This window comes from Podarcis bocagei (genome assembly GCF_964188305.1).
Source record: "Podarcis bocagei genome assembly, chromosome: 4".
Lineage (NCBI taxonomy): Eukaryota > Metazoa > Chordata > Lepidosauria > Squamata > Lacertidae > Podarcis > Podarcis bocagei.
This window is the reverse complement of record NC_138128.1, coordinates 64,448,437-64,472,406: the sequence shown is the minus strand read 5'-3', so window position 1 is coordinate 64,472,406 and position 23,970 is coordinate 64,448,437. Positions and strand designations below refer to the sequence as shown.

The 23,970-nt window shown below is 43.4% G+C and overlaps 1 protein-coding gene across 2 annotated transcripts in view; it reads right to left on the bottom strand.

Moving 5' to 3' along the window:
• Positions 1-3,810: 3,810 nt before the first annotated feature.
• The window catches only part of GABRP (gamma-aminobutyric acid type A receptor subunit pi), a 45,032-nt gene continuing 24,872 nt past the window's right edge, over positions 3,811-23,970 (bottom strand). For both annotated transcript variants that reach the window (XM_081189503.1, XM_081189504.1), the window contains exons 7-10: positions 14,513-14,650; positions 11,134-11,286; positions 9,127-9,320; positions 3,811-5,519 (exon numbers count right to left, since the gene is read on the bottom strand). In XM_081189503.1, coding sequence (XP_081045629.1) covers positions 5,211-5,519; positions 9,127-9,320; positions 11,134-11,286; positions 14,513-14,650 — 794 coding nt within the window. In that variant the 3' untranslated portion in view covers positions 3,811-5,210. The remainder of the gene's footprint in view (positions 5,520-9,126; positions 9,321-11,133; positions 11,287-14,512; positions 14,651-23,970) is intronic.

The window sequence follows — 23,970 nt, the reverse complement described above, 5'->3', positions numbered from 1 at the left end:
AGCTTCAGTCTGTGGCATATTAAAAACTCAGAATGAGCACTTTCCACATTTGCTTAGCCTTAGTATTAAGTGTCAACCACTATATGAATCCCCCCCCCCTTTAGCTATGCTATCATTTTACATAATATTAATGATTCGGTATATTTTAATACCAGATATTGATTTTGTTCCAGGTTGCTATGCTGGGATTATTTTTAAAATGCTATGCTGTTTCATCATTAGATGGATGTTAATCAACTTCTATTGTTGCTTGTGCAAACATAAAAGCAAATTTAATTGCTGTGGGTGGGGAGGCCTGTCCCCTCAAAACCCTCTTTGTCTCCAATACTTGTGCTGCTCACTTCCTACCCTTAACAGCACAAAGGAATCTTTGTGAAAAGCAAATACACAAATTGGTTGTGATCATGACAAAGCCAGATTCATTGGTGGGTATAAAATAAGCGAGTTTTCCTCAGGACTCTGGCAGCAATGCACAGATAAGGAACTAATTCAGTCAAAACAAATCTTTCACTCACAATGTAGACTGAAAAGAGAGGTCGCAACGTTTAGTATATGAAAAGGAGGCAACTTGTTAAATCTAATACATAGCAAGAAGAAAACATTCAAGGATGTAATACACCAGGATGAAAACAAACCACATCTACATAGCAACAGTTGATCCGAGAGCGCCCTCTTCTGCTCTCAAGAGAAAATTGTTTCTTTTTGAGGCAAATATTGATGAAACATCATTATTTATTAGGTGTGTTTTCCCCAAAAGTCTTGCCATTGGGGGACGGGGGACAGACAGGCACCCAATTCACAATGCACTGGTAATCCAGAGACTGGATTATACCACTTAATGCAGCAAGGGGAGATGTGTTCATATAGATTCATAGAACTGTAGAATTGGAAAGGACCACAAGATTCCTCTAGTCCAACTCCTTGCAATGCAGGAATCTTTTGGCCAACATGGGGCTCGAACCCAGACCCTGAGATTAATAGTCATGTTCCATTGAATGCCTGTCCATTATTTTTTTAAAATCCATTTAGAAGACTAGCTGTCAGTAAGAAGGCTTGCCTAATACCTCCCTCATTAACAGGCTAATTTTCTATGTGACGGATTCATGTATGTGTGAAGGAACATTCAACAACTTGGGAGTCTGAAGTGTTGCTGCCCATACATTTAGTTTTTTAACCACCTCAGTGAAAATTCAGCCGAAGCTGGTCCTGAATGTGAAATTCTACTTTATTTATTTAGTTTGTTTACATTATTTATTAGCTGCTCTTCAGCCAAAGCTGTCAGGGTAGCTTATGAATAAAAACATTAACATGACTATTAAAAAACAACAACACATTTCAGAAGACAGTTCAAATTGTCACTTCCTTGACACTTCCCTTGTTCTGCTTGTTTCAGACAAAAACACGCTGCCCAATCTTCTGCCACCCAGCAGTACATGTGGGCTCCCATTTGACTCCTCTTTCCCTATCTGTGGCCTAAACACTGAGCCTCTTGGGCTTGCTGACCAGAAGGTCGGTGGTTTGAATCCCTGCGATGGAGTGAGCTCCTGTTGCTCTGTCCCAGCATCTGCCAACCTAGCAGTTCGAAAGCATACCAGAGCAAGTAGATAAATGGGTATTGCTGTGGCGGGAAGGTAAACGGCATTTCCGTGCGCTCTGGCATTCATCCCGGTGTCCCAGAAGTGGTTTAGTCATGCTGGCCACATGACCCGGAAAGCTGTCTGTGGACAAACGCCGACTCCCTCGGCCTAAAAGCGAGATGAGCACCGCAACCCCATAGTCGCCTTTGACTGGACTGAACCATCCAGGGGTCCTTTACTTTTACCTTTAACCTTTTCTAGCCTAATCTCATTCTGGCTACATTTCTTATTATAGTCACCATGAAATAGCAACGCTCTGCCCACCTCTATCTTTATGTGCCTAAGCTACAGCTGATATTGATTGTATGCCTGTGATTTCGCATCATACTGTTGATCTAGATTCATTGGTATAGATTTTTCCTTCAAAACGCAATAGAGTGTATTATGGCATCTTAAATAAGCAGATTTATTGTGACATAAGATTTATAAACTACAGTCCATCAGAAACAACTTTTCTTTTTTGTTTCGGCTTTATGTACAGCTCTGCTTCATTGATCACTGTACATTTGTAGTCCACCTGTCAGTACGCCATGCCTTCTGTACATGTGAATGTACAGGAATCTGGTTCCTTTGATTAGTATATTATGCCACATATTGCTTTTTCTAACACAGGAGATTTATACTGGTATCAGAAAAAGAGAGTGATTGAAACATGAGCAGCCATGCATGATTTTCCCTGGGTACGAAGCCCAGTCTATAGATGGAATGGTGCAGACACTGCCTTTTCACACACAAGGCATTCTCCATAGGAGAAAAATTAGCACATGCAACAGCCCTCTGTATACTGGATCCATCAGATTTCCTTGTAAAAGTGGCGACACAAATTCTTACATTTCTTTGCAGATAAGAACACAACTATTATATCATCCCCATGCAGCACAGTAAGGAGATCATCTTTCAATTATTCACCAACGATACTGCAATAATTAATTCATGGAACAACCCGTTTAATTAGCCAAGCAGATTTTCTGCTGTTCACAGCAAGACATTCTTCATGGGAAACCCCACAAGATGGCTTGAATTGTCTCCTGGTGTTAAGCTGATCCTACAAGTGTTGCCTTTTTAGGGATAGCAATGTGCTAAGCTTATCAAAAAATATATTAATAATTAACCCGGTTACCTCAATAACACAGCTAGAATATTCAGTGTATCCGCTGTAATATTTTGAGTATGAAGTGATTGGAACAGAGTGGACTGAAAAGTAGCTCTGAAAAGTATTTAAAATTATTAACCTGTTCTTTTACAGGTCTTTCCAGGCAATCTGCTATAACTATATATTCCTTTAACACCCCTGTTTGACAAGATCTCTTGCAAGTTTCTAGAATTCAGGTGATGTACTGCATTAATGTAAGGTGTGTAAGAAAATACTCAGTGCTGGATTTTTTTTTAGGCAGGTTATTGGAAATGCACAAGCAGAATTAAGATGGCAATACTATCTCACAGGGTTATTGTAAGACTAAAATGGAGGGTTGAGAACCAGTGTTATGTCACCTTGAGCTCCTGGCAGGAAAGGTGGATTTATACATATAATAATAAGTTTTAAAAATAACAATTTTTAAAGCCTGTTGCAGCAAAGTCTTGAGGAAACTTAAAAGGTGAACAAATACATCATAGCATTTTGCGGACCAGAGTCAATAAGATGCTAGGGTTAAATAAGCATTTTACCAGCAGCCTCCATTGGCTTTCTTGGAGGAGGATAGAAAGCCAATATGTGAAATTCTATTAATTACCTGAAACTTTATTACTGCTAATTATATAATGGTAGTTAAAATAATAGGTAGTTAAAATTATAGGATGCACCAAAGCACCCATTTTTGACCTTCTTCACTTCAGGGCATGAATTTAGTTGGTAGTGCTTACTACTTCCTTCCAAAGACATACTGGTGATCTAAAAAGCAAATCTTTATTATTAAAGGGGGGACCCCTTGAAAATCAATAAAGGCAATGCACAGTAAAACTGCTACCCTATTCAAACCTACTTGTAAGTAAGTCTCGTTGAATTCCATGGAACTTATTCTCATATAAGTGAATACAGGATTGCAATTTAAATCACTCGATCTGATAATGTATATCTTTTAAAATAATGTTGAAAAGTATTTCTGGTTCAAGAGATGCAATGGTCTGAATATATACATGTGTGTATGGAGAGAGAGAGAGAGAGAGAGAGAGAGAGAGAGAGAGAGAGAGAGAGAAATAACAACTGTTTCTTAGTAATCCTATCAACATTGTGACAATGTTTACTTTGTTAACTGCTCCATTTAAATTGTTTTGGAGGACATGCCAGGGTGTATAACAGCCTTCCTCCAGAGTTGTCCTGAATAGAGAGGTTTTCCCATCTAAAGCCACCCACACATCCAACCAAGAAGACAGAACAGTCAATTGCCTCCATCAATAGTGTATAAAAGGAAGGGGCCCAACAAATGTGCCAATAATTATCCTAATATTTTCTTCCACTTGATAGGGTGGGCATTTCAAGGTTACAGAAAACAATGGTGGTGGTGTCTTGAGTGCTGTATGAACAGAGGCAGCCCTTGAGGTATTGCGGTCCTGAGTCTTGGCCTAGTGGTTGTTGGGTTTTTTTGCTCCAAGCCATGATATGCCAAGGCTTGTTCTTGGCTTACCTATCATGGTTTCCTTGAGCAAAGCAAACAGTGACCACCAAGTTGAATATAACAATGATCCAGGGATTGTGGTTTGCTACCTCTGGTTGCTAATGTGGAGGGGAAAACAGCCATGGTAAATTGTTAACTATTGTTTACTTTGACATGCGAACTGGGCCTGCAAGCATGGGGACTGAAACCACCAGACTTAAAATCCCAGTAAAGAAAAGATGCGAGCTTAAGCCTTGTGGAGACTACATCTGGGAAAGGCATCCATTTTTAGTGTCTTCTCCGCCAAAAGCCATCACAGAATTCTGCCAAATATTCATTAAAAATAAGTCTCTTGAAACCTGGAGTAGTTTTCTACAAGGATTTAGTGTGAAATTCCGTATTCTGCTGGTTGCATTCATAAGTTCAAACTTTAACATAGCGATTTTTACTGTTTTGTGAAAACATTTAATTGGCACTGATAGAGCTTTGTTACATAACATCCTTGAAAGTCTATGCATTATTGACAATGCCAAAGGCAATGAGATATTGAAACTAACCAGGTGGCATGGGGGCACGATAACACTTCCTTCTTGTTTTAATTTTCAAACATATTAATCATCACAGCCTCACACTAGTGTTATGCCAATTTCAATTTTACAAAGCTTTACAGGTAGTTAAAAAAAGTGTTGTGCCATTCAGTAAATGTTACGAACAATAGGAAAATGCATGCTAAAAATGAGGTCAATTTAAAAAATACAGTCATTTAACAGATGACCAGCAATAGATTTTTATACTACAGTAGTCTTAACAGGTGGACAGTAATTTAACCAGAAACTCAACAGAAAAACTACTCAATAAAATGACAGTCTTCTTTTGATATTGTAATGCCCTGCAGAGTAAAATCCTTTCCCTGACATAACTCTGTGCACCTGTTCCCCTTTGCTACACTTGCCACACTATTCCATGAGAGGTTTTCAAAAGCTTAGAAATACAAATAATAAACCCAGTAAAAAACATTTATTATGATAAATGATAATGGGAAGGAAAGCCGGGCATAATTGTCTATGTGGTATGGGTTTTTAACATGAAAGCAGTCAAATATACAGAAGAGTCTCTTCATCACTGCCATTGGTGAGTGACACCGGCTATGTTTGCTTTTCTCCTCTTTTCTGCCTCTAGAGGTTTTGGTGAGCTTGTCTGCATCAGCCTTGTGAATCTTATCAGCCTTGCAACTGTTGGCAATTGCTGACAGAACTCCATTGATCTCCTCTTCAGCCTCGTCATCCTCCTCCTGGTAAGAATCACAATTGGACAAAACCACTTGTTCATCAGTTCCATAACACACATCCTTTAAATATCAGCCAACAATCCATTTTATCTAAGGGCTACAGACATACCAGTGCTTGGAACAAAACTAGTTCAGTTTAATAAAGTTCACTGAATTCAAGCGCTGAACTACACCTGAAACTAGTGCCCATATTTGCCAGCTGAATGGAACATGAATGACATTTGTTTTGGGGCAGAATGATTTCTAGGTCATCTTCAAATTCATTCTCCTACATATTGTCAGGGAACTGACATCGGAGCTAGAGGCGGAGGGAAGGCTCTCAAATGATGCTGGAGAAGGGCCCAGCAGGGAGAGAGACAGCTCCGCAGATGGGGAAGCAAATCAGCGCAACACCAGGGATATAGAGGGGCTGATGGGGGAATCGGCGAGAGGGCTCCAGGACTCTTCACCGGACACCAGCAGGGAGAGCACGGGTCCTCCGCTACCCACACCCACCCTGCGCAGAAGACTTCCGCGCAGAGAGAGTAGGAGGAGACTGGGTGTCAAACAACTTTTATGTTGGAAAAGATTTAAGAAACGCCCACTGACGGATTCTGCTAGTGACTGAGGCAGCCACGAATTGAAGGGCTGTCCAGACAGAAAGGTTTAACAAGGCAACATAAGCAGGAGAGGCGGCAACTTACGCACGAGCAACCCCATACCCATTACACATATGTATTTTCTTCTTCTTCACTCTTTAGACTCTTCAGGACTTGAAGCTTAAAAATTATAATTGTGGGGGAAAGTAAATGAAAACCATTCACATTTGTCAGATGCTGTGGTGGTTGCTCGTGAGTCTTTTACAGGTTTTATTGTGCAAACTATTTACAGTGCAGATCTACCAAGTTCATGTCCGTCTCAGTGACTTGCAGAATCCGGGAGTGGCCCCTTCCGGCTTCTCCCCCAACATATGAACTTCAGCACCCCAAGTCTCCTCCTCCCCTCCTTGCTTTTCACCCCTCTGTGCAAGCTGGGTGACGGAAGTAGCGTGCCTCCCTCCTGGCCAGCCTGGCGAGGTGATGTGCTGGGGCTCTTAGCAGCATCCTCGAGCCCTCTCTTCGCTTGGCTGGCCCCTTCCCTCTTTTCCTCACTGGAGGTGTGGCTTTTCTCACCGCTGGAAGAGGAACTGCTCCTCAGGAGTTTCGGAGGCTCTCTGTATCCCAACAGCCCCCCTGCCTCCCTTCCCTGTTCAGATGGCAGTCCCCTGACAACATTCCACTGTGTGTGTTTAAACGTTTTCTTAGGCTTCTTAAGAAAAAAAACTACACTTCAGCTCAGCAGGTTTTCTGGGCACAGTGGTAGAGTGGATAAGGACAAATAAGCTGGGTTTGAACCTTCCCCACAAGGACTTCTCCATACACATTGATGAAAAAGGCAAATCTACATGTGCTTTACCAAAAAAAGGGGGGGTCTTTTCTTTGTATTTGACATGAAGGAAACAATTCATATCTACAATGACCTTTGATGTTCTGGGAATCTCATCTTAGTCATGGCAACTAGGTTTTGGATCTGGCCAGATCTGCCCTTGGCTATTTAATTCTGCATTTTATTCACTAATCTTCTCAACATTAAAGTGGATCAGCTTCACTTGCGACTTTCCATTACGGCATAAACAATAATGTTTACATTGCTTGGACACTGGCACCATTACTTAGAAAATAAAAATACAAAATGCTAAGGGAGCAACCTCCTTATCACTCATTGTAAACAGAAATGGTACAGATGATCATCTATAAACTTTTATGGACGCATCTACCTGGGCTGTTTTTCTTTTTTAGAGTGTTTTTTTTCAGTTGGAGGTATCTGGGTTTTTTATGCTGAAATGATTTTTTTTTAATAAAAAAAATTGTATTAAGCAGCAGGTTTATTGCGCAGCGGGAAAGGATGCTAAACACACATTCTTTTTTCTTTTCCGGTTTTCTGAAACTTGTTTGCAGGTGGCTGATGCTTTATCAGATTGCTTTTAGCTCCTTTATGTTCCCTAAGAGGAAGCTAAACCATGTGTGAAATCCAGCATCTGGCATGGCAAGTTATCAGCTTAGTGTCTGTATGTTAGAATATGCTCTTCTCTAAGGAACCTTAACAAGACGCGTTTCTAGCACAAGTTTACTTATCCTATTGCCCTAGCGAAGAGAAGAAAGAGAATCTATAATAGAATGACAAATACCTATCTGCTATACAAAATCTAGAGTATCAGGGGACATTTAAAGGACTGCTGAGGGGCTCTGAGAGAGAGAAGGGGGGAAATTAAACTGTTTCACATTATGAAAACCAACCTTGCATATCAAAAGGGAGCTCAACTTTGGAGCGTATTTTTAAATAGTAATGCTATTTACTCTGCTCTCCGTTCCTGCTCCTAAGGAGAGAATAGCTAGCAGATGGTAATATAAAAGGATATAAAAATCCGTTGCAGGATCTATGGAAAGCAACTGCACAACAGCTGAAACCTACTGGAAATGGCATCTGCTGCTGCTTCTTGCGTCTATTAATGGATGTGTTTGTTCAAATCCAACAGTCCACAGGATGGAGAAAAGAGGTCGCTTTGGTGGGAAGTTATCCATTCTCATGATTTTCTATATTGTACTGCCTACTAGAGAGCGCCACAACATTTATCAGGTATGGGAATGTGACTTGTCGGTAAGGGCTCTACACTTCTTACAAACATTTTCCCATTCTTCTTTTTGTCTGCTGTAAGATTTTGGATGGTGCAGGCCAATGAATTGCTAGCAGCTAGAATATATTTCTCAGTTCAGGTCCTTGGAACATTTGAGGATTCGTGTAGCACTGAATACAGGTTTCTCTTTCTTTCCTTTCTACCTTCTTTCGCTCTGAATGACTGAAGCACAACATAAAGGCACGATGGCATTTCACATTGCACGGTGGCACATAGCAGTGCTAAAGTCCTTACTTGTAGCAGAACAGTGTATATTCAAACCTCTCAGGGCCCATTCAAACTTTACAGGGCAATCAACATTGTTACTTCTCAGCTGTAGTTCTCTCAGTAAAGCCCTGTAAGACCAGACGTGTGCCTGTAAGCACACTTGTCTACCATGTCTGCTAGTTCGCTTAGAAAAGTATCCCCCACAAAGCCCCAAAGGATTCACCAGGAGACCTGGAGGTGCCATGTGGCAAACACAGAGGTTGCTGTCGCCAACACCTGATCTACCTGTGCAAAACAATGAACCACGGCAGTTCAGGAAGGGTGAGCATTGAAAGGCAATTGGTCCTTTATACCCACCAACTGCTGATGGTTTACAGGGCAGAGCTTATCCTGATGATCTCACCTAGCATTCTTTTAAAAGTGCTGGTTCCAAGCCATATAGGATTTCAAAGTGATGGTCACCACTCTGAATTGAGACCGGAAAGAAATTGGGAACCAATCTGCAGTGAATAATAGCAGAAGCAAGGCAAAACCTGGTCATGCTACAGCAGGCAGGGGAATGTATGTTGTAAAGAGCTGCTAAAAGTTGGAATCATGATATGCTTTCATAACAGAGGAAGCAATGGACAGGAGGGTTTGAAGAGAGGCTATGGAAATCAGTAAATGGAGGAATTAAAACAAAACAAATACCTTTGTGAGTTTCTTCATTCCAGATCGATTAAGGGTGCAGAAGTGAGCTACTGCGTACTCCAGTAATGCGCCAAAGATAAAACTAAAGCAAATACCCAGGTAGACATCAATTGCCTTGATGAAGCAATTAGCATTAGGAAGTGATGTCCTGGCTCCCATCATAAGAGTTGTCATGGTGAGCACAGTTGTAACACCTACAGAAACAAAACGAGAAATCAGAGGTGATCTTCCATGATTAGCAGCAACACCATCTCCTGCTGCCTCTGAGCAGAAACTGCTCAATATTTACTTGGCAGTGAGGTCTTCTGTCACCTCATTTTGACCCACCTCATTTGGAAGAAAATGCAGAAAATGTTTAACGTATGAAAATTTTGAGGTGTTAATAATACTTTGGATAAAGTTTACGGTAAAGTTCTGCACCATGGTCAAAAAGGAGCAGAGTAAAAAAAAAGGTAAAAGTGAGGGTAAGAGATGTCTGAATTACTCTCTAAGTTAGTCTTGGAGAAACGATGTATAACATTGTGAATTAATTTTGGTGGTGAAAGGGAATACAAAGCCACCCAGTGAGCTTCATGCCAAGTGGGGATTGAACCCCGCTCTCCAAAGTCCTAGTCTGACACTGACCACTATACCGCACTTCTTTTCACATGAGCCACCATAACATGTAGACAGGCTTGGTGAGCACATGTTTTTCCATGTAGAAAGCCCCAAGTTCAACCCTTGAATTCTCTGGTTAAAGAATCTTTGACAGCAGGTGGCTGTAAAATCTCTCTCTCTCTCTCTGATCCTGGAGAGCCAATGTGAATTAAGAGTCGATGCTCTTAGACAGACCTAACTCGGTCTATTTCCATATTTTGTTGTTGCCACCTTTCCCACCAGTGCATGAGCCACATCTGATCATTACCAGTTTGAAAGTACATAAGGACATGCAGAGCTCCCTCCAAGGCGAAAGGAATGCTTCATCTGCCCATGCGGTGACCTTCATACTGATGCAGATCATGTGTCAGCTTGGGGACTTGGTGAGGTTGGTCAGTAGCTAGGGCATTGGTACCCAGTGGACAGGGCTAGCTCACTTGTACTGAATGCCGGAAGAGGGACACTGAAGTCCTGCATCCCCATGAAGTGAGCATTGCAGAATGCATAGGAGATACGTGCACCACAATAGCCCCACACAAGCAGTCTACTTCTGGGTAAAATCAGCCTGCAGTGAGGGAGGGAGGCTGTGCATGCAAGCTCTCCCTTCCCCCACAGCCCCCCATGAGTTGGAGTAATATCCCCCACATGTTATAGGCAGTGATGGCCACCAACTTGGATGGCTTGCAAAGAGGATTAGACAAATTCATGGAAGATAAGGCTGTATAGATGGCTGTTGATCCTAATGGCAATGGTTTACCTACGCCTACACAGTGGCAGTATGAGTTTGAGTACCAGCTGAGGGAAACCACAGGAGGGGTGAGTGCTCTTGAGCTTGACTCCAGGTTGCAGGCTGTCCACAGGATGCTGAACTCAATGGACTACTGGTGGGTTCTTCTTGCATTCTAATGATACAGAGCCTTGCTTTTTCAGGCTTCTAAATAGCATGAGGAGCTTACACAAGAACAGCAGGCTCCTCTCTGCAGTGGTCCTTCTTCCAGCTCATGGAGGGTGGTGGGAACAGTAGTGGTGGAGCCACTCTTCCACACATGTTACTTTTACCCAAGAATAAAACACCTAACAGAACCAATGCTTCCGCTGTTTCACTTGTTACACTTGCAGAACTCTAGAAGTTCATTCTCGCACTGGCTGAGTAACATGAGGCTCCTTAGGCTCACCGCATCTGCCCTTCCCAGTTTCTCAGACTTGTCTGGTTAATGTACAGAGGAGCTGGAACACAGATCCCATGGTGCAAGGTTTACTGCATTACATAGGCGGTGGAGGAACAAAAATGCAGCAGCTTCCTCCATGTTAAAACACCATGACCTAGGCATGGGGTGGGCAGTGCATCTGTGTTTTATTATTGTAGCTCACCTATGCAGATTCTGGCTGGCACTGAGGACTGGCTTATCCAGAATGACACCCAGGAGAGGACAACCAGCAAGCTGGATGGTACATATGTTTCAAGGATAAAATACAGAATGTTCCTCTTGAGCTCAAAATGGAAGACTAACTTTGGATAGTGCCCTGTGTAGTGAATAAAGAGAGACGTGAAACAAGTCATTTAGATTTCTTGACAATTTCTTCTTCATGTGCAAGTTTAAATAATATTTTAAAGCTTCAGATCAAATCTTTATTATTATGACCAGCATTAAGAAAACAAGGTAAGAAGCACACAGAACACATTATTTTAAAGCTTCGCAATTTTTTAAAGCACACAATTACCAATTGCTAGTTCACCCATCATACTTATATCTAATTTCTATTTAGTGTTTGCCCATCACTCTAAGCCAAACCATGGCTTAGTTCATATGTGTGAATCGGCTGGCCTCTGAAGAGGAGGCAGAATTCACTTTGCTTCTCCCCATGCTTTTCAGGTGGGTGAAACATGGCAGCTAACCCAAAGTTTGGCTTAGCGTGTCTTCCAAACCTGAGATGGTCTCCTCCTTAACCACAACTTGGCTAAGCTGCCAGGGACGTCATGGTGATACACCCAGGGAGTCAGGGCGACGCGTACCTCTCCTCACAAACAATCCTCTCCAGAGACTTCTGGCGTTTTACAGTGGTACCTCGGGTTACATACGCTTCAGGTTACAGACTCTGCTAACCCAGAAATAGTACCTCAAGGTTAAGAACTTTGCTTCAGGATGAGAACAGAAATTGTGTGGTGGCTGCGCAGCAGCAGCAGCGGGAGGCCCCATTAGCTAAAGTGGTGCTTCAGGTTAAGAACAGTTTCAGGTTAAGAAGGGACCTCCAGAACGAATTAAGTTCTTAACCCAAGGTACCACTGTAATGGTCTTTATTTACAATGGTCATCAAGAGTTCATTATCATTCATCAGAGTCACTCAGTTCAGGCACTGGTAGAGGTATCTTCTTATGCCGCCAACACCTCACAAAATGCGGGAATTTATCCTGCCTTTCAAGTCTCCTCTTGTCCAGCGCCCTGCAAGAGCCATCTAAATCTCTCGCCAGTCTCTGATCCAGAACTTAACCCTTGCTGTCCCTGTGGAGCTGTTGGCTCGCTTTCAGCTTCTTCCTGTCTCTTTCCCTCTGAAGACACTGCCCTTCCTTCGCTAGCTCCTCCAGCTCCCTCTCCCTCAGGCACAGCGTCCTCTTCTTCTACCCTGAAGTCCTCTCCCACATCCGGGGAACTCGAATGTACTGACTCAGCCCTGACACAGGGGAATGCCGCAGTGAGCTGCCCACAGAGTCTGCCTGGCAGACGCAAGCCCCATGCTGCCGTTTGGGGCACCGCATAACTCCCAGGAAAGACATGTGGCTTGGGCCAGGCCTACAATAAGTGCCGCCCCCCGCGGTGTGCCATTTTGTCACCCGCTCAGGGATGACACCCAGGGCAGACGGCACCCACCCTTCCTATGCCCCTGTAAGCTGCCTAAAAGCCTGGAGATACAGCAAAGCAGGTACAAGTTGCTCCTCTGGGGCCTATGTCTGCTCAAGGAAGGACTACCACCCTGCAAATTTCATCTGATTGTAAAAAACAAATGTGAAATGTGAAATAAGATTTGCCTACTGAAATTAATGGGAAATGATTTAAATAAATAAATAAAACCTTCCCCCCTCTCTCCCCCATTCCAATCAGGCACACAGTGAAGAAAATGGCTGGGGGAAAAGCATGGAAATTAATCAAGCCACCAAAGGAAACAATGAAATGAATTGATATTATTTGCACATCCTTATATATTTTTTTAAAATCCTGGCTATACTTCATTTATTGTTAGAAAATATAATCCTATATAAATGAGAACAATGGCCTGCACTTTGCTTTTCTTTGTGTTGTTTACATATTCTCTCCCTGAAACATTCAGAAGTGAACATGTATTTTATTTTCTGATGAGCGAACAGGTTCTGCTTTCTGTCTGGGCAGAGCAGCAATATGGAATCATTAGCCTTCTTTGAGCACGATGGCTAGCCAGCAGTGGAAGCAGTGAGGAAAGCAAGCAGATGCCACTTATGTAAGAAGCAAGATACTGTCTGAACATGAAGTCTGCTAGTGGAGATCTGTATTTTTTTATACCTATTTATAGGCATTTGCTGTTTTAATGTGAGTTAGGACTTCGAGCCATGATGTTTCCTTAGTCAATGATGCTCTCAAATAAAAATCTTTAGTGGAAGGCACTAATGGATGTAAAATAAAAATGGCACAATGCACGTTGATTGAAACTTAAATGCAGAAGCATATTATTGAGTTGTGAATCACAAATGTAATAGTTCGGATGGTATGTAAAAGAAGCTCTGTCTTCTGTGGAAGAGCAAATGTGTGCAGCATCCAGAAGGAAAATAATAATAATAATTCAGTGCTTCGGACTGTTCTTATCAGACTGAGGCATGCAATGGGGGGCGGGGAGTGGACCTGAAAGCCTTCAACTGTGAGCAACTGTGAGAACCAGGATTTGCAGAAGATGCAGCTCAGAGAACCTATTAATGGTTCCATCATCTAACAGAGTAGCGGGCCCTGCAGGGAGAACATTCTTGGTGGTGGCCCCCAGAGGATAGAATCAGCTGCCTGCCGAATCTCACCAATTTCAGCATTTAAATGAGCTTTAAAGACATGTTTATTTAGTCGAGCTTCTATTGTTTAATGTGCTTAATTTATTTCAATTAGTTTTACTGGTTTGGGGTTTTTTGGTTTTTTGGGAGGGTATTCTTCTTGGCTTGAAAGTTTTGTACAGATGTTCTCTGCTAAGAGAGACTGTAATCCTGTATACATTTACTTGGGAGTAAGCCCCCTTGAACTCAGCAGGACATCTGAGTGGGCTTGCATAGGATTCAGAAGACTTGGTATACAATAAAGGTTTTTAGTCAAGCAGTCAAGGTCCAGCAGCACAGCCAAGTTTTTTACATTCATCATCATCATCATCATCATCCTAAATTTCTTTAATAAACTCAAGGTGGCATATAAAGGATTCCCATCCAGTCTACCATCCAGACACTGGCCAGATCCAAACCTGCTTAGTTTCAGCAGGAGCATCTCACTATTTAATGTATTTTACTATTATATTTTTATTCTGTTTTAATGCTGTGACATCTGTTAATTGCTGTGTTTTATATGCTGTTGGCCATTCTGGGTTCTTCTTCTTTTTTAAGGTATAGAATATGAGAAAGAAAGTAAGGATCATCATCTGCCTTCAGACCACTCCCAGCTAGCTTTATTGAAGTGAACTGGAAAGACAGAAAGGTCAGGAAGTAAGTAGGATTTTATGACTGTAAATGAACTCTTGAAGAGTTACCTACCTGTTTCATAGACAGCTTCAGAACTAGAGGTATAGTGGTCTTCTACTGTGTACTGCGCCAATCGAAGGGTTTCTAAGCCTTTAACAGAATCATTTCCCCTTGTCCAGTAAAACATGACATCATTTATGTTATAACCCCCTGGGAATAGAAGAAGAGAGGAATTTTACTAAATATAGAAAATGTGTTTGTGTCCATATATGTATATGTCTTCTATTTTCTGGCAAAGCTTCTGTTAATTTCACTTCATTTACTGGTTTCCCAGAGAATCCTAGACTTTAGGATTTTAGTAAATGCCTAGGAAATACACAACAGGAAAACAAAAATCAAGAAATAGACCTCAGCTTCTAAATATTCCATGCTTCACACAGCTGCACAACAAATTGTTTCCATTTTTAAATCCAAAATTCATCTTCACAGCTTAAACTCCCCATCCCTCACCTTAAATGGAGATATTTCATTTAAAGACCATCTGAAAGAGCTTGTGTGGCTATCTGTCTAAATTCATATATGAATGCAACATTCACTTAGTAATAATATAACTAAACTTAAAATGCACAGATCCAGAGGTCGGTTTACACTTCTTTTTAATACGTGTAAAATCATACAGGCTGGCACTCTCCATGGTAAGAAAGGGTAGATCTAAAAATCCCCCTCCCATATGAATCGGCCAGAATGCTAGTGTCTCTTCACCAACAAAACAGCTACACGGGGGGGAGGGGTGTTCTGCTGGTGTTATCAGTGTATGTTTTATGCTGGAGGCATGCCTTGAGTTCTGGGGGCGAATCATGACTTCTGTCAAATCCTGAATATAGGATTGCTCTGCTAGTAACTTTGTGAAGTGAAGAAAGGTAGGCTCCTGCGCTGACAATGCAAACACTATGTTGTGAGAGAAGGGCTGGGCAAGTACCTCCATTTTGGTTTCTCTTAGTTTCTCACTTTCCCAATCTTAAATTTGGTTCTCCACATTTCTACATCAGAGTACAACTTTTTAGAATATATATATATATATATATATATATATATATATATATATTCTGATGAAAATTCATCAGCATTTTAGTGGGAATGCCTCGTATACACATTTTTGCAAAGTGTTCCCCCCCAAAAAATAGAATGTGGTTTTGTATGTTATTTTCACTAATGCATGCATTTATACACACACCTTACCCTAGTATATGTAGATTTGAACACATTACTTGGCTTGAAAACTGCATTGCAAAATTTGGAGAGGCACAACTTTCAAAAGATGGCTCTGTTTCAGTTCTGCATTGTTTCAGAAAGTGTGACTCACGTAAGTTCACCTGTAAACGTGAACTAAACTGAAATTCTTCCCCCATTGTGATGTGAGAGTTGATCCTGTAAAGCTCAGAGTGAAATACTTCCCACTGAAAGCTATCCATTCGGGCAACTGCAAAGGAGGTCATATTGTTATATTGGCCTCTGAAAATACTGCCCAGTCTTCACACATTTCCCTGCAGTGTATATACAAACGGTTGCTGCAGCAAATGTTAGTTATGAACACGAATATCAATACTGCTGCTTGGTGTCCTGCGATGTATACTGAGGTCTGCAGCACAATGACATTTACGCTGATGTGCAAAACAGCTTGAAGTGTCACATCAAACAGATTATAAAATGTTTCAGTTTCAGCCCGCCCAACTGTGCAAATAGCCAAAGGAGAGCAAAGAATTTCCCTGAAGCCCCGGAAGACTAAAGAGAGAGCTACTCATCCATTTGGCTTCAGTAAGCCCCCTCTACATTCTAAAGAGCAAGGGAAAGCTGAATAATGAGGGGATTTACATGATATTCTGCTGCGAAAATAAATACTGATTTGTAATTTTATTAATTCCCTTTGTGGCTGCAAAGGCGATTTTAGGCACACAAGCAATGTGAAATTCCTTCTTTTCAGAACTCTCCTTGGAAAAGGCAGGAGACAGGTGTCAGGCTACTAGAATCCAAAGAATTGGCTAGTTGGTGCAAATCAGTACATGGGATAGCCAAACCTCATTTCCCCGCCCCAGCACTTCCATCTTTTTGGGGTTCAGCCTCAGTATATTCACCCCATCCAGTCAATCACTGCTGCCAAACTCCAACACCTCCACATTCTCTTCTGATTCCAATGGAATGGAGAGCTAGAACTGTGTGCCATTAGCTTACTGGTGACCCTGCGCTCCAAATTAAGCCCCTGTTCCATGGCTCCCTCTCTCAATATCTCCTCCTTGCCTCATTATCCTATTTCCTCTGCCCATTTTAAATAAATGAGTTATTAGAGCAGACTTAGGAATAGCATTCCATTCCTTCACAAAGTTTCCAGAATTTAAGTGGCTATCTGGCCAGACAAACTTCTAAAATATTTTTATATTTATATCACCCCTTCTTTCAACTTCCCATTTCTCTGCCTGTTCCCTGTGCCATAGTATTGTTAAGGTTCTGTTTTAATTGTTGTATCCCAGCCAGGGACCTTAGGGTGAAGGGTGGGGAAATCATTGCCATCATCTCTTGCCCCTAGGATTGTTGTTGGCATACGTCTGTGTCAGGAGACAATGGAGGAGTGTGCCTTTGTCAGTGCAGTCAAACTGTTGGAAGGTTATAGCACCTGTTGTGGCTGCAGAGACCGATACAGGAGAGACATGTTTTGTTACAGCCAGGGCAGATGAAGGCATCTGGTTGCCCCGCTGAAGATGCACCACAGCATTTCTCCTCTCTGCACTCCTCTCAGTGGTCATTCCTCCTCTGGTCACTGCTATGGATGCATGACCTGACTGTCTCCAGGCACTGCAGTCATCTGCAAGGGATTTCCACATAGTGAGGTTGATGTTGCCAGCCTTCATGTCATGTTTGCAGACATCTGTGGAATGCAGAGTTGATCTGCCAAACAGGCCTGGTGCTTGAAGCCAGCTCCCTGCAGAGCACATCCTTGAAGGGAATCCTGCCACCTTCCATTCTGTGGACATGACCAAGCCAGTGTAGATGATGCTGAACCTCTTCCATGTTGGTCTGTCCCCTGGCTACTTCCGTCCTTTCCACCTGTTAATCGCTGCTAAACCAACCGTTTCCTCGTCCTTCACAGAAGCTACACTGAAGATATTCTGACAACTCTGATCTCTGAGAAGCCGCCATGTCCATGCACATTCTGTGCCATAAACCCAGTTCAGATGATTGGTGTCAGAAACTTTCCTTCCAGCTAAGGTTGTGTCTGCATGGGAATCTCCTGCTGTTTAATGCGTATGGCCTTTAAGTTCTAGAATGCCATGAACTGGCAGGATGGCAGTGAGGAGGAAGAGGATCCTGGCGAGGGGGGTAGCCGGGACTAGGACACACCAGGGCAAGCTGGGAATGGAGAAGGCAGTACTCACAGGGTGACAGATGGTGAGGGCATGTAGGACAGTATACAGTAACCAGAGCGGCAAGACCCATCCTCAGAGCCAGAGGGCCCCCTGTCCCCATGAACATGGTGGCCTCTGAGGCATAGTGAACAGCAGGAGTGGTGCTCTAGGAGGCTGAGGCAGGCAAGGGCCCATAGCCCAGCTCCCTAGCTGGCCAGGTGGGGCTCATTAGCTCTGGCAGGAGGCTTGTGATTCCTCAGCTGGAGTAGACTCTGAGCAGGTGAGGGTCACATGCCTCATCAACCCCAGATGCTTCAATCAGCCTGCAAAGTATGAAAAGGAAGCAGAGCTGAGGTGCTGTGTCTGCTCAACTGCCCTTGTTGATGGACTTTGGCCTGGATGCTCCTGGGCCTCTGCACGACTATGCTTTGAATTTGACTCTGGGAGGTCTCCTGAGTGGGGGACCTCAGACTTCCCTACTTGGATTGACCCTGGACTGCATTTCCTGGACTTTGGGCTTTGCTTGTATGGTTGACCCCCGGGCTTTGGGACTGGACATACTGACTTGTGGACAGGTAGGCCCAGGGGTTCAGGACATAGAAGGAAGGAGTATTTTGGAGCAGAACATACTCAGTGATTTTTGTTGCTGCCGTTAGAAGGGCTTCCTAGTTTCTTTCTCTTCACACTGGTGGAATTTCAGACCCATCTTATTTTTATACCTTAAAAGCCTGTTTCAGATTAAATAAATATTTAGAAATGAAAAGGGGCGTGAGAATATTTTTCTGCACCTGTTTGTGTGGGCACACTGTCAAGTGTGTATTTTATTTATGCACACACACACTGGTGGCTTTCCCTTCCATGTTCTATTCTATCACCACCGCCTTACCTGCTGCTTAAGGAAGAAAGAGAACTCTCCCTCTCTACAAATCCAGTGTGAAAGGTATGGAGAGAATGATGCCATCTGGACACTGATTGCAATGATACCTATTCCATTGCTTCTAGTATCTAAAGAAGATGAATGGTATACTATTGAGGCTTTTGCAGGGATAATTATAATTTGTGTTTGTTACAAATCTGTTACACCTGCAACAGATCTTGTAATCAAGAGTGTTATAGTTATTGATAGTATAAATGTGCATATTTTTAAAAAAATTGTCCCTGAGGATGCCTCAGTAATTGTCTCCATAGCTTAGATCCTGAAAGGAAGGAAGAGAAGGTCACACCTGCAATACAGGTGTGATCAACATGGCAAGGGAAGAATTAAGAGGGTGCATTTAATCCTTCCCAAAACAGCCCACACAACTGTTCCTTTCAACTAGGTTCAGTCCTTATGCGCATATTAAGGCAATATGAAATTGTGTGAAATTTCCGTAGAGGTTATTCTAGTTTATTGCTGCCATTCTAGGAACCGGCTGTCATAACGGCCATTACTGCAATCAAGTCTGCAATCCTGAGGCTGTTTGCTAAATCCTGCACTCAGCGGCTACAAATGTTGCCATTACTCTTTTCCAAAAGCCTGTTATAATCTGCTTCTAATTGAGAGTCCTTTGGCAATATTACTTGTTTTCCTCCAGATGTACACATTATTTCCAGTTAACAAGAGTTTGTTTGCTTTCTTTTGGTGCTAGAAACCTTTGCGTATTCATATTGACTGTTTTGACAAGGGCACACTGATATTTGCAGCTTATTTTGAGAAGACAGCACTATTTATCCAACAACTGTTCAAACTGAACCAAGAAGGGTGGAAGTGCCACACAGATATGGACTGGATCATTATAGATTGCTCAGTCATTTCTGATCTTTATTCTCCTACCCTAGAAAGTGAGCAACAAATGTCATGTGATCCATTTTTATTGCATTGCTATGTTTTTCCTTCATTCATTCCAGAGACACTTGTGTGCTTGTTGAATGGCAGATGGTATCATTCAGAAACCCTTTGTTTTCAGGTGCATAAGGATTTATTTATCTATTTTGCTTCCTGGGGGAAATGCATAAATACAGGGCTTTGTTGATTTGTATCTCTTTAAAGTCATAATTGTAACTCTTTCCACAATTATTTTTTTTTACTGTTTATTACTACAGTTCTCACCTGGGGAGGGATTTTTATTTATGCTACTAATTTCAGTTCATTGTTCTCTATATTTTAAATTCTATTATGGAGTTCTCCACCACCTCCCTGTAAACCACCTTGAGGGGGGTTGTCATTTCGCCTTGTAAAGCTGTATAAAAATACTTTTTAAATGGGGGCGCGCGAATGGTGTATGTAAATAGACAGTACATCACTTAATAGTATAAAAAAAGCAAACATTGCAAACTGAATATGGTGCAATCCATCAAACACTGTTTCTATGCAAGCCTCACTGAATAACAAAATCAATCCAAATTTTAGGAAGCCAGCATAATTTACATTGGGATAAATTATGCTAGTGTAATTTACCCCTGTTCCAAACTCCGCTCAGGAGCAGGGTTAATGCTGGCTGAGCCAGCCCGAGTGCGGGGGGGGGGGAGACAAAACATTTGTTTTGACTTGTTTTTAATACTGCGTTTTAATGCTGTAACCTGTCCTAGGACCTTAGGGTGAGGGGCAGCAAATAAATAGTGTTTGGCTTGCAGCACTCTTTTGACTATTATAAATTCTGCTGAGTTACTAGGTCACATGACCAAGCTAAACAAAGTTTGGAATAAGTTTCCCTCTGACCCGCCCTTGCAATGCCCTTGCCACTCCCCTGGCACACAGTTTTTTTGAGACTTGCTCCCACCATGACTCAACTTAGAATTAAAAAAAGCCTTTAAAAACGTTTTTCTCTTTCAATATTGTGACTAAAGATTCCAATTCATCACGAAATACAGTAAGTTAAGAGAAATTTAGAATATATGGGACCCTGATTCAGAGTGAATATTTGGCCGGGTCATCTGTGAGAAGTAGCTTACGATGATGTAGTCTAGTCCAGTGTTTCCCAACCACTGTTCCGCGGCACACTAGTGTGCCGCGAGATGTTGCCTGGTGTGCTGCGGGAAAAATTAAAAAATTCGAAAGTTGTTTTTTTTTTAAAAGTCAAATTTTCGATTGGGGCACCGTCACTAGATGACCCCTGGGGTTCCCTCCCTCCCGCTCTGCGCCTCCCTCCTCCTCCGGGGAGGCCCTTCCTGGCTCTCGGCCAAGGCTTGGCGGCTGCCACTCACTCACTCACTCGCTCGCCCACCCGTCCCTCCATCCCTGCACCCGGCCTCTCCCCCTCCGTCCCCGGTGGGGGCTGCCGGGATCCGTAGTCCCCTCGCCCTTGGGCTCCGCGCCCGCAAACTACGTTTCCCAGCGTGGCCTGGCGGGCCGGGCGTTTTGTTTGAAGCGCTCTTCTCCCGGCCATGGAATGAGCGCAGCGGCGGCGGGCGGCCGGGCAGGGGCTCTTCCGCGCAGACCCCGCGCAGCCTGCCTGCGCCCCCGCGGAGATCGGGCGGCAGGATGGAGCCCGGGGATCCCCGCGGAGGCGGAGCGGCGGAGGCTGCCCCCCAGGTAGGGCTGCGTCGGGGGTTTTTTATTTTTGCAATGCTGCATCCGCGCCAGAGGGGACGCATCGGACCGCGGGGAGACCCCTTGGCGTGCGTGCAAGGCAATGCATGCGTGCAGGCGTTGCATGGAGTGCAGTGCAATGCAATGGCAACGCGGCGCCCTGCATGCATGCATGCAACTTCCACCGGCGCTCCGGACTTGGCAGGTGAGGGGGGTCCCCAGTGGGTGGCAGAGAGAGCCGGGGGGGAGCAGCGCTGCTCCCCGAGCCGAGCCCGGGGGGAAACTTCAGCGTCGTTGCGCCGGGTGTTGGAAGCGGAGGCTGGCGGGGGCCCCTCACCTGCAAAACCTGGTCGCCTCTCATATATTTCGTGCATTGCATTCATCGCCCGCTTTCTCCTCCAAGGAGCTCCCGGGGGCGCGCGTGGTTCTCCCCGTGTTATCCTCGCAACAACAGCCCTGCGAGGTGGGTCAGGCGAGTGGCCCAAGGGAGCACCCAGGGATTGTCCTGGCCAGGTGGGGTGATTTGAACCCTGCTCTCTGCCCGGTCTTCGTCCTCATTTAGCCCCCACAAGTGCATGACTGTGCATGACTGAGGTTTTCCCCCCTCGTCTTGGCTATGGTGTGAGTCTGTCCTGTTAATTAATGGGGTTCTGCCTTCGGAGAAGATGAGCCAGCCCTCAAGGAGGTGATTATGTAATTTGCTAGCAATTCATGTCCCTCCCGGCGTGACGCTGCGCACTGACGTCACGGGGCTGTAATGGTGGTGTGCCTCGAGATTTTTTTCATGAAACAAGTGTGCCTTTGCCCAAAAAAGGTTGGGAAACACTGGTCTAGTCATAACTGAGCATGTAACCTACACAACAGAAACTGTATTTTATCCACCTCTCTAACACAGGAAGCATTTTTTATTCTGGACATTTATTTTATCCCCCACTAGGCTATGTTTATCAAACTAGGCAATACCACAGCTTTTTATTTTAAGGTGGAACATCAGGATCATTTTATTTCCCCTATAAACTTCATGTTCCCTGGAGGCATCTAATGTTGGTTTGGAGGTTCTAACAGCTATAATAGGGCCAATTCTGTTAGAATAAAGTCAACAAATATTTGCTCAGTTTTAGAAAATGAATGTGTGGCCCACTTTGTGAATAATTGTGCAATTGAGTTTTGCTTGCATGAATGGTGTCAGAAGTTAAGACTAAGCCGGCACATTCAGATGCTTTCAGACAGAAGACATGGGAAACATAGATTGCTGTACAAGACTAGGGCACAGCTTTATAGAAGAAGAGAAATGTAGCTTGAAGCACAGATATTTTAAATGGTCAGAAGTCTTGAACTGAGACTATTTGGAGAGGTGGAGAGAATTTGCCTTTGTGGCTATAATCCTGCACAGATTTATTAATGGGATTTAGGCAGCCTGGCTGTGCAGAGAGTGGCAGTCAAGAACTGCATTTGTAATAACTTTGCCTGACTGTAAAGGCTGAAATGTGAGCACTGGCCTTGACAATCACAGACCCTCCAAGCGTCTGTTTTCCAGGGACAGTCCTAGATTTACAGAAGCTGGCCCAGTTCCTGATTTCATCCCAGGATGTGTTGCTTTTCCTTAGAACATCCCTATTTTCAATTAAGAAATGTTGGAGGATATAGTTGTCTGACCTCCCTGAACCACCCGAGTGGCTGGGGTAACCCAGTCAGATGGGTGGGGTATAAATGTTGTTTGTTTGTTGTTATGGAATAGGAGAAGTGTTGGAGGGTATGCAGTCAGATACACAAATCTACCTTATGTGTATGAAAATATGCCAAAGAATTCTGTATGAAACCGAGCAAGGAATTGCTCTTCTGATTTAAATATTTATTCAGTCTTATTTGTCTACAACATTTCTTGAGACGTTCTAAGGCCTGGTTGAGGCATTATACCATGGCTCCCAACTGTCTGTGCTTTGTTAGAACAGAAAGAAGAGGAGGAGGAGTTTGGATTTGATATCCTGCTTTATCACTACCCGAAGGAGTCTCAAAGCGGCCAACAATCTCCTTTCCCTTCCTCCCCCACAACAAACACTCTGTGAGGTGAGTGGGGCTGAGAGACTTCAGAGAAGTGTGACTGGCCCAAGGTCACCCAGCAGCTGCATGTGGAGGAGTGGAGACACGAACCCAGTTCACCAGATTACGAATCTACCGCTCTTAACCACTACAAGCAATGAGCTCAAACACTCCCTCCTCCTCTCTTATGCAATGACTTAAAGTTTCCCATAGAATCTAAACCAGAAACTTGTGGTTTAAGTGTGCCTAGAAGCCAAACTATGGTTTTAATGTATTGTTTGGAAACCAGGACTGTAGGCAGTGCTTAAACCACAGTGTCCCTGTTTTGGTTTCATAGAAAACTGATCTAACAAACCGGGAAGCCTCTTCTCAAGCTGGCCAGATGACAGAACAGGAGGGCTGAAGAGCACTTCCATGGCTTTGCTTGCATGCCATACGAAACCCTAGTTTGTAACAAACTCACGTTTAAGGTGACTGAGCAGCGTGCTTCTGCATACTGCCCCAAAGCTCCCATGGTGTCGCTTCTGGATGTTGCTGCAGACAAAGCAAGGCAGGGTCTGGCTTGTCATGTGCTCCAAACCTGA